The 19,123-nt window shown below is 37.0% G+C and overlaps 1 protein-coding gene across 2 annotated transcripts in view; it reads right to left on the bottom strand.

Annotated features, from left to right (window-relative positions):
* Positions 1-19,123, bottom strand: part of adcy2b (adenylate cyclase 2b (brain)) — a 43,063-nt gene that overhangs the window by 8,804 nt on the left and 15,136 nt on the right. For both annotated transcript variants that reach the window (XM_020932551.2, XM_055157523.1), the window contains 15 exons: positions 17,525-17,683; positions 16,487-16,636; positions 14,139-14,287; positions 12,819-12,930; positions 9,933-10,060; positions 9,413-9,571; positions 8,895-9,027; positions 6,417-6,593; positions 6,288-6,328; positions 6,127-6,207; positions 5,884-5,953; positions 4,093-4,190; positions 3,379-3,463; positions 2,030-2,170; positions 558-707 (listed from right to left, as the gene is read on the bottom strand). In XM_020932551.2, the coding sequence (XP_020788210.2) occupies positions 558-707; positions 2,030-2,170; positions 3,379-3,463; positions 4,093-4,190; positions 5,884-5,953; positions 6,127-6,207; positions 6,288-6,328; positions 6,417-6,593; positions 8,895-9,027; positions 9,413-9,571; positions 9,933-10,060; positions 12,819-12,930; positions 14,139-14,287; positions 16,487-16,636; positions 17,525-17,683 (1,833 nt within the window). The remainder of the gene's footprint in view (positions 1-557; positions 708-2,029; positions 2,171-3,378; positions 3,464-4,092; positions 4,191-5,883; positions 5,954-6,126; positions 6,208-6,287; positions 6,329-6,416; positions 6,594-8,894; positions 9,028-9,412; positions 9,572-9,932; positions 10,061-12,818; positions 12,931-14,138; positions 14,288-16,486; positions 16,637-17,524; positions 17,684-19,123) is intronic.

Below are 19,123 nucleotides of genomic sequence, written 5' to 3'. Positions count from 1 at the left end.
ACTTCAGTAGAGATTGACAATTCAAGGTCTGAAATCACCAAAATAATTCTAGTGAAGGTGTATGGAATTTTAAAACAGAGGAGCACTTCATATATTACCACATGACATGAACAATATCACAAGGTGGAACAGAGTTTTCTGTTTGCAAGAAGAACCGAGAATGTGTGTTAAACATGTTTGAATGAAACAAAACACAACTCCAGGTATGTTTTTGATGAAACAACACAACAACATAACAAATAACAGAAAATAGCATAATATAGGCCCTTTATATTATTCCCAATTGTACAAAACATTTGGCATGGTGTAAAAGCTGTTTAGAGTAGATTAGAATAGCCTGTTAACGAGTCAGTTATGTTTACATGTTGTATTTTGGTTCAATAATCCAAATTAAAAACCAAAGGACTGATGTGTCTGCAGTGTTTGACAGCTAATGGCATCCCAGGCTAATTTTAAATCAGAAGGAGCATATGTTATGCCCATAAAGAGAACAACCAAAAGACCTTAATATCAAACCAAAAATGTATGATTGCACTCTCTTGTATTCCAACACTTACTGGCAGATAAAACTTTGCTGCTTCTGTGGTTTGGTCCTGATAGAAAAGCAGGCTGCCGTTGGTGAGATTCACAGGTGCCATGGTGATTAGCACTTCAGGTGGAGTACTCGGTAAAACATCTGGTGGTCCTCCGGGATCCTCAACAAAGAACTGACAAAAAACAATAGCTGATGAGAGAAAGAGGCCTCAGATTATGTGCCATCTACTAAATGTCACAATCATCGCATGTCTGTGGTGTTCAAGCGTGCCCAGAGGAGATGACTTTAACAGACAAATAGATGACCTGAGAAGAAGGGCACAATCAATCTTTGCATGTAAACGAGAGGACTGAATAAAGCCAGGAAGTTGAGAGTGAATTCCAGTTATAACCATTTGTTCTGAGAGAGATTTGACGCATGCCAGCCAAAGATATAGACAATGCTTTTAAATTTTTTTTCTTGCATAATCAGCCGGAGGTCATTCTAGGACAGGTCATATTAAATACTAAAACAAGCACATTGTAAAACATCTGTGGGTTTCAGAGGGATTAGCATTACACTAGCAATACACAATTCAAAACAAACTATTATATCTTTTGAATGATGATCAATGAGACATAGGCCTATAAAGAACTAGAGAGATTGTTGCCATGGTAACCTATAGTATATAGAATAGAATATCCAGTTTTCCGCAGACATGTTGTGAGTGTAGAATTCTACTCAAGATCTCAGACCGACTAATAGGGAGCTGGACAATTTCAATTATCCTTTTAATACTTTGATAAATGGGCTTTTTTGCATTTATACCTTATAAAATACCCATGTTCTACCAAGGAAATAAATTCTTCTTTTAAAATACTTGGTGTGAAGTAAAAAGTCTAATTATCAATAGTTGTGTCCATATAGTGTACTGGCACAAGAGTTCTCAGCACACACAGTTCCTTGCATAAGGACTACAAATACAGCACTATAGGTCAATTTAAACACTTTAATGAATTAATTTTCTGGCCTTGTTCTTACATCTTTTTCAGTGATAATTTTGCTCTTATTCCACTCATAAAATGGATGCTGCATTTGCCACAGCAACAGAACCCATGTTCTATCTAGCACTTATAATATATCACTGAAAGTGCTGCCAACAAACAGGAAGCTGAAAGCCATAAACAGGTAATTTATGATGACATGACACTTTTTGAGGAAATAAATTTATATATTGAATGCAATACATCCAGATTAAGTCTTTGTAGATTATTTAATAGTTTATACTCTGAAAAGTTATAAACTATCACCTTAACGTAATTTATTAGGGTCATAAGACTTTTAGTATTTTATGCTTAATTAATTCAGCCATTACAAATCTTTCTGATAAACAAACTACGACGATGGACCATCACTGGACATTAGGTAATACACAAAAGAAAAGAAGACATTTGATTCATTTTGATGCTAGACTATGAAAACTATACTGATTGGAGCAGTAAAAATATATCTCACCATGTTGAAGACAGACATTATTAGAATGAGGGCGGTGGTCATGATGGTGAGGACCAGTCTCAGCCAGGGGTTATTAGTGACAATGATTCGTGAAGAAACTGGAAACCAGGACAGTGGGCAGAAAGAGCCTTTTCCTCCCTGCTGTAGGTGGAAGAAAACAGGACATTCAATATGGATCAAGAGGTGACTGAGAACAACACAGAATGCTGTAGGCCCTCCCCTAGTCCCTGGTCCTTCTTGCACAGATTGGCTAAGACATGCTCATTAGGCTCTCTTTCATAATTCTAAAAACATATGAATGTAAACAATGACAGTGATGAATTATTACCAAACAGAATTACGCTGAAAAAGCACTTTTAGTTATTAGTAATTTAACTTGCACAATCCTTTAGTCTATTAATTATACTAAAATTGTAAGAAAAAAATAGAACATTCAGCAATGAAATACATGCACTATCAAAATCCCCTCAGACAAATTGGCTTAAAAATATTCTCTGCAGCAGTATTTTTTTTGCCTTAATAACTGTGAAGGGCGGTTTCTGTAAAGACTTTTTCCAAGAAATGTGTTTGATCACAAAAGCCATGTAATGCTCCCTTACACAGATGAAAAGAGCACATCCTCTAATAGGCTCATTTAACAAACTCGAACACACAAAGCCGATGTAACATGTCTTTATTTTAGTCAATTGTGCGCTCCCACACAAAAATGACAGAGACCTTTATTAAGAATATGCTCAGTGCTAATTGGAGGTTAGTACAAAGCCATCCAATCATTTACTCTGTTCTCATTCAGGGTGTGAGGCTTGCTTCTGTGTCAGAGCAGATGCAACATTATTGATGGTGCTTGTTAATTGGGGGTGACCCACTTGAAGGATCATAAAAGTCTATATAGATCATCAGACATGTCAAACTGTTTACTGACTATCCATAAAACACACGTAACAAGAGCTGAATGTTATGTAACAAACAGCCCATTACAGACTAGAAATAGCTACTCTATATTGAAAATATGTAATAGAAAGGAAAGTAAATATTTATAGTAAAACTTACTGTGTCTACTATGCTGTCTATTTTGTAGGACATTTGAATATGTTAGAAACTCAGAAACCCATAAGTTAAGGCTCCATTAATGCTTCTACAATAATTATTATATACTTATGGAATACTCAAAACTATTTGGTTGGTAATGTGTCATCACTAAACACAAAACTCCTACATCTTTTAGTGATCTCAACTTACATCTTTAACTTCAACTCCTCCAATTTAAAATATTCAATTCTATACAGTGCATAATATTCGTGTGGGCGGTAATGTATGTGTGTTCAGTGATAAATCAATGCAAAACCTACCAGAATGTGACCGGCGAAGCACAGAAGCAGAATGAGCGCCAGCAGCAGGAAAGCCAACCCAAAGGAGATTCCCAACACAGCAGTTCTGCAACAAACACACAACTGCATTACTCTGTAGTCCCATTTAGAGCAATAAATATAATGAGCCTTTTCTCTCTCAGCCCTGAAATCTATTTACATTGACAATCTATTTATCAACAAACTACTGTAGTGGGGTAGAGGCGCTTGTAATGGAGTTATTTTCATGTTCTAAAGCATACTGGACCTAATGTGACAGATTTAAGGGTGCTATAAAACACATGAAGTCACTATTAAATGTGCACAGCTATGTCACCACAAACATTGCAACGATAAAGACGGAGAGGGGAGGTGAATTAGAAAATCAATGGACCTCTTTGACATTAAATTACACCTTAGCATCAAAAAAGTTAGTATGGCCAAGGTATTTTATTTTCATGTTCGACAAATGTGGTTAAAAAGACTCTTTGATTCAGCTAATCTATAATCATTGGCAGATGGATGGGGGTCTTTCATTATTATCTTGCATTTTAGCGTTCTACCTCCCGCGTGCCTTCTTCGATCACAGTGACGCAGGCCAGAGGATGAGATAGCTGCCGTTAAATGTGTTTTTTCCCCCATCAACAGACTGCCACAGCTGGAGTCTGGTGAGGCATCAGGGATTAGACAGGGCCAGTGGTTAAATGGGAGGCTAACCTGGGCAGAACCAGGACCTGCACGACGAAGATACAGCAAAATATGAGGCAAGCGCAGGTGACGTAGTACTTGAAGGCTGGTAATGTTGTGGATCTGTACTGTGGAGAGGGAGAGTGGGATTCAGTTTGGATAGCAGAAAGTAGGACACATTACAGTTTATTTCTTAATTTAGTCTGATTAGCGAAATCAATACATAATGGTTTTAAGGATGAGACAAGCCACAAGATTTTGCAACAACATTGCCACAAGATTATGCACACCTGAGGAAAATGATCTTGTGACTGTATGTGTTTTTTCATTTGGATGGGGAGTTACAATTCTTTAAAACATGTAGTTTCAAAATGCTATATTGACTACAAGTAATAAATAAAATAAATTTTAAAAAGTTAGGCCAAAATTGTGAACAGGATTGCACAATTTATTTATTAAATTATTGTCTTGACAAATTATGTCCAAATATGGTCTCGTCTAATCTCAGTAGGCTCTATTCATGCTTACATCACAAACCAGGAAGTCGTTTGGAAAGATGCGATTACAACTTCAGATGGGTACTGTTCGCAGTAGCAAGTCTAATGAAATCTAGGAAAAATTACAAAATGGCCGACTCTTCTTAATGTAAATGTTATTATAGCATTATGTTTGGCTAATCAACAATTACAACCATACCTCAGTTTTCATAATTTTCCCACTGACACACAATTCCGAGTGCACTAGGTACATGCAATTAGAAGAGATGAGAGTGCCAAATTCAAGATTATTCCAAACAGCACACAAGTATGCAGTCTTCATTTGACTAATGATGACATTTCAATTCAATTCAATTCTGTCATTGTCACTGTCATATAAAATAACAATGAAATTATGTTAGAGCATCATACAGACTGCATAGTATTTTAAAAGTGCATAATAGTGTAGAACACCCACCACGTAAACATTACACCTGCTATGTGAACATTAGAATACAGTGCTAATAATATCAGTGCAGCAGCGAAGGGGCATATCAACAAATCACAACAAAACAACCAAAAGAACTAGGACATCAGGGACAGGGGGCGAACCAGTCAGATGTGTATTTAAATGTATTTAAATGTCCTGTTGCAGCACTGCAAAAGCCCAGTTCACAGTTATTGCACAGGGTGGATATGGTTTATTGACAGTAGGAGGGGAGAGAGGGGGGACGGGGGGCACCTTTCAGCAGCCTTACTGCCTGAGGGTACAGGCTGTGGGCCAGTCTAGATATTCTGGTGCGTATGGACCTGTCCAGGTCCACTGATGACATTTAATTCTGTAGGTTTTATCACAGTCGGTAGTCAAGTCCAGTGTCGGTAACTACACAAGAAGTTGTAATCACACCATTCCAAACGTCTTCCTGGTTTGTATTGTAAGCGTGAATATTGTGTTTCTAACGGTTACACTCTAGGGCTAGGCAATATGACAAAAATATTAACCAATCATGATATTTTATAAAATTTTCTTTCAATATTAATGTCACAAACATAGACAAGATGATTTCTTCTTCCTAAGTCTAAACTGCTCTGAATCTTTTAATGACAAAATACAATCTTATCGCTGCCTTTTAGAAATAACTGAATCTCGATTAAATTATGTTTTCACAGCGCTACACTCTCTTGAGGTAGATGGGTGCTTAAGACAAGAAAAACTGAAAAATCAAGAATTAAACTAGATTGTAAAACTATTGTATAATTCAGCCAAACACAAATAACTGACGTGATAAATTACACCTTTTACCCCAAAGACTAAATGGAAGTAATTATGTTTCATTGTACCTACCTCTTTTTCCAATGTTTTATTGTGAAAGAACAATGAGATGCGTTGAATGCCCTCAGACTTGAGCCACTGTCTGCAGATATAAATGAGACACAAACAAAACAGGCCGTGTGGGTATCTGAAATCAATTCTTCATCTCCTCAGTTTATCCCACTGACTGAGGTTATGGTGGATAAATGAGCAAATCCACCTTCTCTGTTGCTAAGTGTCAAGACTCCAAGGTAAAGAAGTGAAAACAGGACTTACTTTTGTGAGTTGATTCCATCAATGGTTCGGATCATTCGCTCATTAAGCTCCTCCTCAAACCTTCTCCTCTGTGACTTAGACCTAACATTGGAAAACAAGGCCAAATTTTATAAAAAAAATCTACCTATCTGCTTTTGAACACAAGAGTCATCTGATTTAACCTTTCTCGCCTCTGGAAGTGGTACTGCCCCATTGGAACATCCTGTAAAAGAATGGATTTGGATTTAATGGTAATGTAGTAATAGTTTCTCTTGCTCAGGCTGCCTATGTAAATATGTGGTCATTTTCACCGTGGTGTTGATCATGCCGTTGTCAGTGGTCATGCTGTCTCGGTGGTGGAGGTTGGCAAAAGGCTTGGCAGCGCCCCAGGACTCGAGGTAGCGGGTCATTCTGACAGAGGCTCTCATCTTACCCCCATCCAGAGAGGGGCGAGATCGGACGCCCAGGAGAGGGCTGTGCCTGTCCGTCTGTGAGGAACAACCAGCAAAGGGTTCAGAAAAAACTGTGTGCTAGATTATGTGATCGTATCAATGCTTATTAACTATCAATTAAATAATGTAATAGTGAAACACTATGTTGCTATTTCAAATGTAATTAAAGTTAGGGCTAGGTGATATGGCATTAAAAATTTACCAGTAATGCTCTTGAGTGAATGACAGTTTAATTAACCAATCACAGTGAAGAATTAACTGTCACCATAAATAGATTAAAGCCACTTAATGTCTAGATTCTAGGAAATTGTGATTTTTCTGGCATATTGCCAACCCCTAATTAAAGTACAATGGAATTATAAACATTTAAGGGTATGGCTTCAAGAAAAGCTAATTTGTATGCATCATTAATTCCTCAATAGCAATATTTTAGAGCATTAGAGATCCAGTAAATGTGAGCCGCAGGTGCTTCAGAGAGCAGTCTTTTTCACAGACATTGGTGACCTGACAGTCAGTGTTTGGAGCCACAGAAAATACTTTAAGTCAAGGATGATGCACCTGCACTCTTATTTTGAAATGTGTTCTGAGAGTCTCTCCAGCAAAGAGCCATCACTTCAGAACTGCCCAAAGCACAAAAAAAAAACAATAAAGAAAAGAAAACCAGCTCTGTCCTAAATATCAGTATCAGGGCATAATGAAAACTGTTTTACATAGGAATATGTTATACTGTTTGTTGTACTGTTTACTGTATTTAACCTGACTTGAAAAGATTTTTCACCTCTTATCATGACCCTACAAAATACACTAACCTGGCCTCAAATGGCTTAAGAGGTTAGTGAGAGTAAATAAGTCCTAATGACCCAAATGCAGAGTGAAGGAGAGCTGTGTTCATTTCCTGTATGGGGAAAGTTGACAGTGACAATCAATAGCAGTGACAGTGAAGATGACACCTCTTTGATCCATGCTTCCTATTTAAAGCTTTGATCCACTGGTGTTTCTTAAGGGCACTCACAGCTGGTATAGAATGTCCTACAGGATAATGAAAATAGACTTCTATTACAATGTTTCATGGAAACCAATTGCAATAAAATATAGATATGTTCATGGCATTAGAATTATGAAGGATTAAAATGAACACAATGAGAATGAACACAATGAGTTCAACTTTGCAAAGACATCAAGATAATTACTGTAATGTATGTTTTCCTTTCAATACTTATTTTTACTGAGGTTTATAACATTGTATATGCTACAAGCTATAATGCTGATCTCATTGTCAAACCAGCTAACCATCAGATAAAAAGATGATCACAGCAAGGCTGTAGCAAATGCATAGTTTAAGACTAAGCATACTATTATAAAACTGAAGGACAAATGCTAAATAAAGTAAAGAGTAAAATCTACTAAACATTTTGAGAACATTTTAAAAGGTTCCCTCAAAAGCACTTGAACAAAAAAAAATCTACACTTCAAACAGTTACAAGGACTTCACTCTCAAACTTAGCTATAAAACTGGCAGACTATGAGCACAAACAGGAAAAAAGAATGGACCTAAAACTGGATTTTTCAAAGCATGACGGCATCGTACCCATGATAAAGGGAGATTAGGAGGCAGAGCACTGTTAAGCTCCATTTTGCCGTTTGCCTTGCCAAATCAGTGGGTATGGACAAAACTCAAAGAATGTTTTATGGGGGAAGGTTTTCAACAGCAGAAGGCCTTTTTAACATTTTAATTGGTCCTTTGAATGGTCTCCTTTGACGAATCCTTCTTATTCTTACTAATTTAATATAGGATTTTTGGATACAGACTGTAACTGTTACTTCCATGGTCAAATGTTCTTATTTGGAATAAAAATAAAATGAATAAAAGATGCACTATGTAGCTATGTAGCTTTCCAAATGAAGGAACGTTCCTCCTTTCACACAACTGGGACACCCTCCTCAGGATAGCACCGGGCAATGGGAGGCATGGTCAGTCTGAGCGATCTACCAGATCAATCAGGTTGATCACGCCTCCAGAAAGTAACAACAGCTGATATACGACATGTCACCACCAACACTGGTGACAGTTCCGAAAATGGCTTGTAGCTAGCAGCCGAAATGTGTCAACAAGGTAAATACACCTCCTACTGTACTCTCTTTAAAAAAGAACCCTAGAAGTTAAAGTACATAAGAAGACAAAATGAACAGCTTTGGTTTAGGAAATGTTATTGCCTTGCTTTGAATTTTACACAGTATGGCATTAGACTCATCTATCACCATGGACAGTAACAGGTGACACCATCAGGTCATGTTACATAGTGCATCTTTAAACTATCATATTGTTTTTCATAGGACCTTGGGGTTGATGACCAGGTAGGTGACAACTCCATGTTCTTTGAGGTATGAGTCGCGGCTCTGTCCGTTCCCAGGCTCCACTTTGTATGATCCATTCAGATGCTCCAAGGTCACGGAGGAAATGTGCACCCTCCTGTAAACAGCGCAGAGATTATGAGAGCCACAACAACAGACTGCATCTACATTTCTTATTTGAAAATGTGTGTGTAGAAAAAGAAAGATTTTTTTCAGACCATGGTACTAATGATATGAAGTAAGACTACTGGACAACAAACAGTCTCAAACAAATACGTTGAAACAGAAAATCAGGTCCTGATTTTGTTGTTACTGTTGGTTAATTTATTAAATAGTTGATGCTGGAAGTTTCATTTGCAATTACATCGTGTACAGTACTGTTGCCGTTGCTGATACAAAAACATGAATTCTCAGCATGCTCGGATCCCTTTGGTAATTACATTTTACTTTATGTTTTAAGGAATATCCTCACTGGTATTGTCAGTTACGCAAAAGCATCTTACCCGGGCACACCTCCTGCTTCCATGTGATTGGCTAACGTGACGTCATGTGACCAGACATCATACTGCCACTTCCTGAGACCAATAACACCACAGAGGACGTTTCCAGAATGGACCCCCACACGCATGTTAATATCAACACCAGTGGCATCTCTGACTTTCCTGTATTAGAAACAAGCTTTCATGATAATCCTGTAGTAGACAGCATTTTATATTATATATTTATATGTTTGTAATGTAGTGTAATATAAAACTTGTAGTGTATGTCCTCTTATGAAATTATGATTAAAGGCTACTGTAAATCTTGACATATTGATTTACAAAGGCTGTGCACTTAGAGGAAAACAAGCACGTTCTATTAAGTTTTTCTACTGATTTGATCTTAATACTTGCACAGCTTATCATATTACAGTAATGTTGTGTTTGCGTTGGACATCAAACAAAGCCTGGCGTTCCTTCTGCTCAATCTGTCTGACAGGCGTTTGTTTGTGTTGGTGAGAGGGAGAGAGATCTGGTATTTTACTTGATGGCCTCACACATATCCAAGCCCATCTTCACGCAGTTCCTGGCATGATGAGGCAGTGATTCGGGCAGACCGGACACGCAGTAATAACAATCACCCAGGATCTTGATTCGCATACATTCATTCTCCTAAAAGAAATATAGAAAGATGGAAAAGTTCATGAAACAACAATATGGCAAAAAACTTTATAAATTTTTTCCTGGTATTCATCAATCACAGTTTGATATTATTTTTTGTATTATAACACTTTGAAAATAGTGCCATTTAACATCCAAATAGACCAATTTATTCTCAAAAGTGTGAACTCTGAATCACCATGCCTTTACTGACAGATGATAGGCTGTAGACCTCTATAAAAAGCACCAAGCTGAGCATTGACTATTTTAAAAGATTGGACCTAACTTTGATTAAAATGTGATTACATGCATAGCCCAAGAAGGACAAACCCCTCCATCTTGACCAAACCTGCTACATAAAGTATAATCAGCATCAGCAAGTCTGTAATAAACCAAGAAACCAAGAACTCCTGGAGTGGCCAATGCTTTAAATCCAATTCCCAAAGAGATTACAACACTTTGATGCCAATTTCTAACCATTGACTGTCTTGTTAGGGAGCAAAGCTTCATCCACAATGCCACTGCTGTATCACAGCCAGGCATATACTACCAGTCAAAAGTTTGGAAACTCTTTAGACCCCTCTCATTCAGTGTTTTCTTTTTTTCTTTATTTTTTACTACTTTCTGCATTTTAGATACATAGGTAAAATATCAAATATATGAAGCAAGATATATGAAATTATGAAGTAAAGAAAAAAAGTTAAATAACTCGACTAAATATTTTCTTGTATATTTTTTATATTAAAATACAAGTAGTAGTGAGCAGGAAACATTATTCTTTCTTAAGCCTTTCACAAAAACAAATTTCCATGTCCGATGTTGTTACAGAATATATCATATTCAAAGATAATAGGGTTTCACACTACATCAGAACATCCTATAGGCCAATAATATTTAAAATAGACGGAGGAAAATGCAGATTTGTCTTGTAATACAGAAAGCTGTTTTGTCTAGTAAATAATAGAAATGATCAGGCTCATTTGTAAATTTACTTTTGGAATATTTCATGGGAAAGTACAATGCTATCAAATAGGGAAATCATCACATTCTCTGAAAACCACCCACTGAAACTACATTATGTCATTGAAACAAAGCATTTTCATCAAACTTTCTTTTTGTTAATTAATATTAAAAACATGTACTGCAATTAATAAATAGGCGAATAAAACACTTATGTAGTTAGCAAGTATCACTAATGAGTGGTGTGATAATTATTACATCCTGCCCAGAAAAATTACCCTAAAAATATTGTTTAGCTTTAAGTCAACACAGTAATTATAGTAAAAGGCCTATTATTTCTTATACATTACATTGTCATTTTTATATAATATTACCACAGTCCTTTTCACCTTATCATAACCCTTATTCACACAGCCAAATCCATCAGGCAAAAAATCATCCACCCACACCGACAACACATTAGCTGAGGTTCTTCATGTGGGATGTGTAACCGCTCTCCTTTTGGGTGGGTTTACGTAAGAGCAGCAGAGAGGGTTGTGTGGACACGGGTGCCTGCTGGACAAAAACGCTGAGAGAACCTGAATCTGCTTTGAAGAGCTGAATACAAGAGGACCCAGAGGAGCATTAGACAGGTCCTGGTCAGCCCACATGGATCTACAAAGTACTCCGGGAAGGCTGCAATAGACCAATAGTCGCCGCAAGACACAGGAAGCAGTCATCTCAAGGCCACATTTCATCATCACTGACAGCAAGATGTTTTTCTAACCTTAACACAGCTACAGTTTTGTGTATTGCATTTATTTGACCCAGGTTCAATATTTGAGTAATATAAACTGCAATTTTAATTAATTTATGATGTTTTTAATGTTCTTCACATTCTAAGGACGTGATTAAGCAGCCTGACACGTCTTCCGCTCAAGTCTCGCCCAAAGCTAAAGTAGTCGAGAGCATTTCATTTTGCACTCAAATCAATCAGCCCAAATTAGAGCTAAAGGAGTGTTTCTTAAAAAATAGCAGAATCATAGAATTAACTGTGCCTAAAAATTATCCTGTGTATCTGGAATAGCATATCTTTTTCTAATTAGTTTATAAATTGGTTATATTATATTTAAGGATATAAGACACATCAAGGCAATTTGAAGCACATACATTGCCACAGTATGAGATCCTATCTCACAATAGTTGTAAAGATTTAAAACCCAGAACTAGACTTTCTTTAGAGAAATTATACAGGCGACCGAGACTTATATCTCTCACAAAGGCAGGGTTCTCTCATTGAGGATCAGCGACTTAAATGGCCCATTCTATTTTCTGACCTTTGATATGATGTTGTTTTCCTCATCAAAACATACCTGTGTATGTGAGTGGTGTTTTGTTTAACACACAGGTTCTGCATATTTATACTGAGTTCTCCTCTCAAACGGAATATACTCTCTTCCTCTACCTTGTGATGTCTTGTGGTAATACAGGAAGTGCTTCACTGTGTTTTTAAACTCCATACACATTCATTAAAATCATTTGGATGATTTCAGAGCTGGAATTGCCAATACTGAACAAAAGGTAAACGCTAGCTGTTAACTTGAAAACTGCCACTACATGACTACACAAGGTGGAACAGTGCTTTTAAAACTTTATATAGATAAGAGAGATATAAATGACTAATAATAAGAAAGGGTTACTTAAACATGTGTGAGTGAAACAAACATGTTTCTGTTGAGGTAACAAACTTACAACATATAACACACGAGTCAGAGCCAGTGTATTTGCCCTAAAGGCCAAAAAAAAAAGTGTAATTCCAGTTTGTAGTTACCTTTGCAATCTGGTCAAATTTCCCAAAAAGTTCATTCAGCATATGCACAAGTTCGCCTGGAGAGCAGTCACTAGCCAGTCGCGTGAAGCCCACAATATCTGCATACAAAATACTGCAGAGAATCCCAGAGTTACTCAACTTTAAAATGAATCAACAAAACATCACAAATTTACAGAGACAATCTCATAACACATTATTGGACATGGTGGCTTTCCTCTCAATACACCATCTGTCCTTGGCTTTGTTCTGAAAAGATTACCCTCTTAACTGTGTGAATTTGTTATTACTGGAGGGATAATTGGCAGATCAACATGTAGACACACAGACTGGGTTAGCATACATACACCTGAGCCCCACTTAAAAGAGACACAACATGGCCTCTCCCGCAAGGCTTTTCTGTGCTGAAAAACAGGTTTTAGAGGACATTCCTTGGAGAATCTCATGTTAAGCCAGGATTTGTGTCATCTGCTGTGTTTTCAAAGTTCTCTCCTCTTGTGTTATAGAGGTGGAAGCGAGGGGGAATAGAGGCCGTACTGTATGTGGCTCTGCATTTGGCAAAGTGACCCCAAAGTACAAGAGCTGGATTAACCCGAGTGGGCAATGGCCTTAGATGTAATAATGAAGGAGACTATTGGACAAGGGGAGAGGACAACAAAGAAGTACAAATAATTAACTGTTGTGTGAAAGCAACATAAAAGTAAAATAAATGAGCAAATATGTAGTTTCAGTAAGGATGCACTAAAATTACCACCACTGTGACAGCTTTAACTACAACCAACATGGGTCCTATATCTGTGGTGTATTGAAATATTGTGATTACAAACATGACTACTGAAATACATGTTAACTACATGTTTTGGAAATTTGCTGAGATTATATTAGCAGTGATGACCTTATGTGTACAAAAATAATCTTGTGTAATCCTTTTTGTTCTCACCATAGTTAATCACTATTAATGTTTTAATATGCATCTTTCTGACACAACTCTCTAAAATCATGTGGGTTAATTGGGGTCACTGTTATTTATTTTATTATCTACTCTAATTAAGAAAGATGTTTTTATTACAACAGAATACTTAAAAGTTCCACATTTGTTTGTAAGGTCATTAAAAGTAAAATGAATAAATAATAGAATTTCAGCAGCAAAAAAGAATCTAGATGCAATTCAAACAAAAACAACTCAGAAATGTAAACAAAGGAAAGCCTTGGATAGAAGTGCTAAAAGAGAGGGATGTTGGAAAAGTAAGTCCTTCAGATGAGAGTTATAAATAAATAAGCTTTTCATTGATGAGGAGCAGACCAGGGCAGCAGAAAACTCACCTGACATTGGTGTGTCTCTGCACATATAGGTTGTGAAAGTTGTTGGTGCTCTCCGTTCGGCCAAAGTTGGGCCCTTGCAGTCGCTGGATAATCTCAGCTTTCATCACCCGGGCAATGTGCGATGGCAATAGGGACAAGAGCAGGCGTTCCTAGAGAGACAGTGTCATAGGCAAGGATTATAGAGGGCATTATGTGAATGACACCTGAGTAAAGATATCTGCTATATTATATTTTACACATATTTTAGAGTTTTAATTGTATTTAAGTTACACAACTTAATTTTCTGGTGGTGATACCAGCATGATACCATGGAAAAAAGTTAAAACCACACTTCTGAACATGCTCCAAGGAGATAGCTGTATTATATGCCATACTATATAATATTATACTTAAAGGAACAACATTTCCAAGGAAACAAGAAAGAGTCAGATTTGTGGAGATGCGAGCCCTCTCATAGTAAATATGAACATTAACAATTTTAAAAAGCTTTTAATGAGTCTAAATTATGGCTAAAAAGATACTTGGTGAAGATTTAAAATTATATCATTATTCTTATATTTTGCTTTTGAAGGTATATGTTCACTGTACAGATATCTGTACCTTATTGTTGCTTAAGAGCTGCATTGACAATTTCTCCACTGAAATCAGCAAACCTCTATCTATAGTCCATGTGGAGTAGAGCTAATATTTGAAGAAATTTTTACCACCTAAAGGGATTTTCACATTACCTTAATGATGGCTCATTTGGTCTAATTTTTCAGCCAGGAGCACAAAAGAAAAAAAGACAGGTACAGAAGAGAAATAGCCGAGGTGAGCATATTTCACAAATGAGAAGGCTTTGGTAATGATTTTAAATATAACTTTGGAGGAAATGTATTACTTCAGGTTGGCAACAGACTATGTAGGCTTTTATGTTAGCAGTTTACCAAGCATTTTGCACTGCTCTACAGATTACTCTTACACTTACTTACTTTTTAATACCATTCTATACTCTTTGTAGTTTTGCCCCCCATTTTAGTACAAAGCAGAAAAGAAAATGTCCAAAAAAAAACTAAAAGCATACTCCAATATCAGAGTCCATTTTGGGGTGGTTGGAGTGATTTTGATTTTGCATGTGTGGTTGTGCCTGTAGGGTGTGTGTGTTTGTGTGCGCGTGTGTGTCTGTGTGTGCATGTGTGTCTGTGTGTGTAAAAAAGAGTGAAAAGCTGCTTGAGGGTGTGTGAGTCATAAATGCGACTCACAGCAGAGAGGGTCATTACATTGTTCACACGCTGCGGGCTCATTTCCTAAAACATAGCAGCAAATTAAGTAGGGAGAGGGTTGGGGTGCGCAGCTAAAAATAGAATCCTCCACAGCCCCAAACCTCATTCAGAAGTACTCTAGTGTGAGCACGGTACACACGGGCTGATAAGCTACAGAGGATGCTTCATTAATTTATTGTGTGTTGATTACAGAACGGATAAAATTGCATTAGCGTGTGTGGGATATGACTAGCAACTAGCTACCAAACAATTCTCCAAAATAAACAAGGCCGGAAAATGATGCGAGGCACCAGGTAAATAAAAAGGCACTATAATTAATTATGTTGTGTTAATTTGTCAGTTACAGATAGTAATTAAAAACTATGCAAATAATATATAAGAGCAATCAAAGTGCACCCAACTCCATTTTATGTAACTAGACTTCTATTTTTAGTAAAAATTATAGGTACACTATATGCACATTTTCAGATGGAGTGTCCACTACCTGTTTTTCTCCATGGAGATGCTGTGTCTGTCTTGTTCATTAGTATATGGCATTGAATGTATCTATACTGCATATTCCAGGCGAAGCAATAACTCCTCCATGGGAACAAGAAGATAGACACTTGTCACTAAAAAGGTTGCATAGTGCAGCTTTTAACCCTTTTCATTTATTCTAAAACATTGTTACAGTGTTACTAAAGTATTTTTTATGTTTTATTGTGTGTAATAAAGCAGGGTTTGAAAACATGTGCCAAAAAGGTCATGGAAAAGCTATTTTGAAAGATAACCTACTTGGTGAAATAGGCCATAATGAAATGATCAGGAATGAAACTGGGTTCCACAATCAGATCAGTTGAAGACCACTGGAAAAACCATAAACCCAGATAAATAAGTTAACATCTTGGCCCATATAAACCCTTAACTACCCCAGAGTAAATGGGCCATCTGTTAATGCCTAGTTTGAGTGTCAGATCCCTGGTTGCAGGAATGGCTAATGTCAGGGAAGATCTTTAAATATCACCAAATGTCACTGCATAATGCCTCCATACTCAGGACTCAATATACTATCAAAAGCTATAAATAATACATCTAATATCCACAAACCTGTTGATGCTTCTCAAACTCCAGTTTAATGGGGGACTTGATACAGTTGCAGGTGTCCTGGTAGGTCTGCCTGAGGGCCAAGTCCATCAGATGTTTGTGGTAAGCCCCCGCCAAGTTTCCACAAGTAAAAATTATGACGTTTGCTAAAATCTGTCAACACACAAAAGCAACAAATGAAGGTTTAAAGGTTATAAACACTCTATTATTCAGGGCCATGACCCAGAGCTGTCTATTGTTAAAACTAGGTGAGCACACAATTAAATAGTGCTCTCTACCTCAGCCCTCTGAAGTGTGGCTCTGCATATTAAGGAGATGGCCTTGGGGTTGAGTCCAAGGGCACCGAATGTCTTCACTTTATTATTAGAGAGCTTTTCCACATAGAAGTATCTGGGAAATAATGGCAAGGATATTGTTTGTACACGAATTCTTTTTATTATGAATTATTACAAATTTGTAAAATAATGTAGAACTCTATAGTGGAATTATGTTGTACTAATACACTTTACCTGCCTTTTGTTTCCCCACTTGAAGACGATATGTAGCAATCCTAGAATGTAATACCAAAATGCCAATTTATTAGATGTTTTTGTTCTGCTGAGAATACTAATGTTTTAATATGCACTGTGCCCCAGCCTCTGCTGGAACAAATAATACAAATTATGTGCAGTATTATACAATTGAAAATCCAGAAAACTACAAAATATGTAAGAGCACAGAAAGCTTTATTCCACTCTGGAGACTTTACTGAAAGTGCAGTGTCACCATGACACAAGATGGACTCTGCACTTTACTACCTAGACCTTATTAAAATGTTGTATCTCATCATTTTAAATGGTGCATGAAACATCCTCGTCAATTTTATTCCAGAAACTAACCCTTGCACTACAGTTAGCCCTAAATGAAGTGATCATTTAGTCCATCAGACTTTGTAATAGAAAGCTTGCTGCAGGGTAATCTTGGGCACAGTACATCTGGAAATCTCAAGTACTGTCTATCCCTTCCTTTGTATTCATTAATTTGAACGGGTATTGGTCTCACCTGCCAGACTAAATGTTCCAGCTCGGTGCTGCCGGCCAGGCAGAAGCTGAGAGTAACTGTGTGTGAGAGGCAGGTGACGGCACTGGCGATGATTGCCCCACTCATGGAGAAAGGCAGCATGGTGTAAACGACAAAAACAATGAAGAGAAAGAAGGACACCTGTAAACAGGAAAAGCATACAAGACATAATGAGGAATATAAATATCAAATATTCAAATATCAAATAGGTTATACTAACTGCAACTTCCAAAATAATACAAAATACAATAATGTACTGGTTATATTGGTATGGTACAAACTCTCTTTTTGTATCTTATAGATACTGGTGGTGTTATAAATCATAGAAGCTACCAGATCAAATTAGCTTTCCCTTGCCTTTATACAATCCAGAATACAGAAAGCCTAAAAGCATCAAAAAAACAAATATTTGTTTTTACTAAAAAGTGGTTAACTTATTATCATTTAAGTGTTAATATGTGCAATTTGGCTTCATGAACACACCTGCAAAGCTTTCCAAGTGTGACCAAAAATAATTAATGATGCACCTGTCAATTTGCAGAAGACAGACACTTGAGTAGAAAACAGTGCCATATTCAAAACATAACATTATAAACAAGCACATGGTTGTAGGGACAGAAAACATCATTAGCTGTCATACTATATACACTCTGAAAGCTTTTCAGTTCAAAAGCTGCAACAGAGATGAACCATTCCCTATGTGGGTAACCTCACAACACATTAAATGCTTTCATAATCAACAGATGGAATGAAGTGTTTGAAAACAGAATACTAAAATGGGAGTCAATAGCAGCCAGACATTTTGGAGTCCTCGCCACTCCCGCGTAACCTGAATGATTGATATTGATTTCCTTGTCCATTATTTGTATAGGATAAATGTCTTTATATCATTATATTTGTATTATAGTTGACAGCAAAGCAGTGCACAGTACAAATGTGGGTTCTTGAGCTAAAAAGTGACATAAGCAGCATCTCTAACAAAAAAAAGAAAAAAACTGGATTTGATAAGGAAAGTATTTTCAGTGCTACTCCCAGGAAATTCTGTCAAAGTCAGCTTTGTGACCTACAGCTGTCAGTGTAGTTATGCACTGTCTCATGTCTAGTTCATTGATGCCTTATGCTTTAGCCTCCTGTTTGGTCCCTTTCCACTTCCCCTGCTGTCGGTTCGGCCCTTCCTGTTATGGTGCGGGTGCCAGTGACCAGTGTCAGAACTATGACACGAGATGAACTTTGAACCTCTGGCCTGTCCAATGTTCCCGTGTCTTTTAGGTTGAGTGAGCAGCTTTGCAAACAGGAATTGGCTAAACGGGATATCAAGCAGCTGGGCTTTTCTTTCTTGTTTTCAAGAATGACCCAGCAAGTTTGATTAAAATTGGTGTGAAGATATTTAAAAGATGTTTAAATATAACTTCGTAATTTTTGTGCAGCTTATGATTGTGATTGCTGAGTTTAATCAGGCATAATTTACTTGAAACTTAAAGAAATTATGAAAGAATCACTTTTGTACTTGTTACAATATACAATATTAGCTGTATTTTGTTAGGGTAAAAAATTGTATCAACTGAGTTTGAACAGATAAAT

This window comes from Boleophthalmus pectinirostris, unplaced genomic scaffold (genome assembly GCF_026225935.1).
Source record: "Boleophthalmus pectinirostris isolate CB_2022bp ecotype Guang Dong unplaced genomic scaffold, ASM2622593v1 HiC_scaffold_21, whole genome shotgun sequence".
Lineage (NCBI taxonomy): Eukaryota > Metazoa > Chordata > Actinopteri > Gobiiformes > Gobiidae > Boleophthalmus > Boleophthalmus pectinirostris.
The sequence above is the reverse complement of the archived record's forward strand: the minus strand, read 5'-3'. Positions and strand labels throughout refer to the sequence as shown.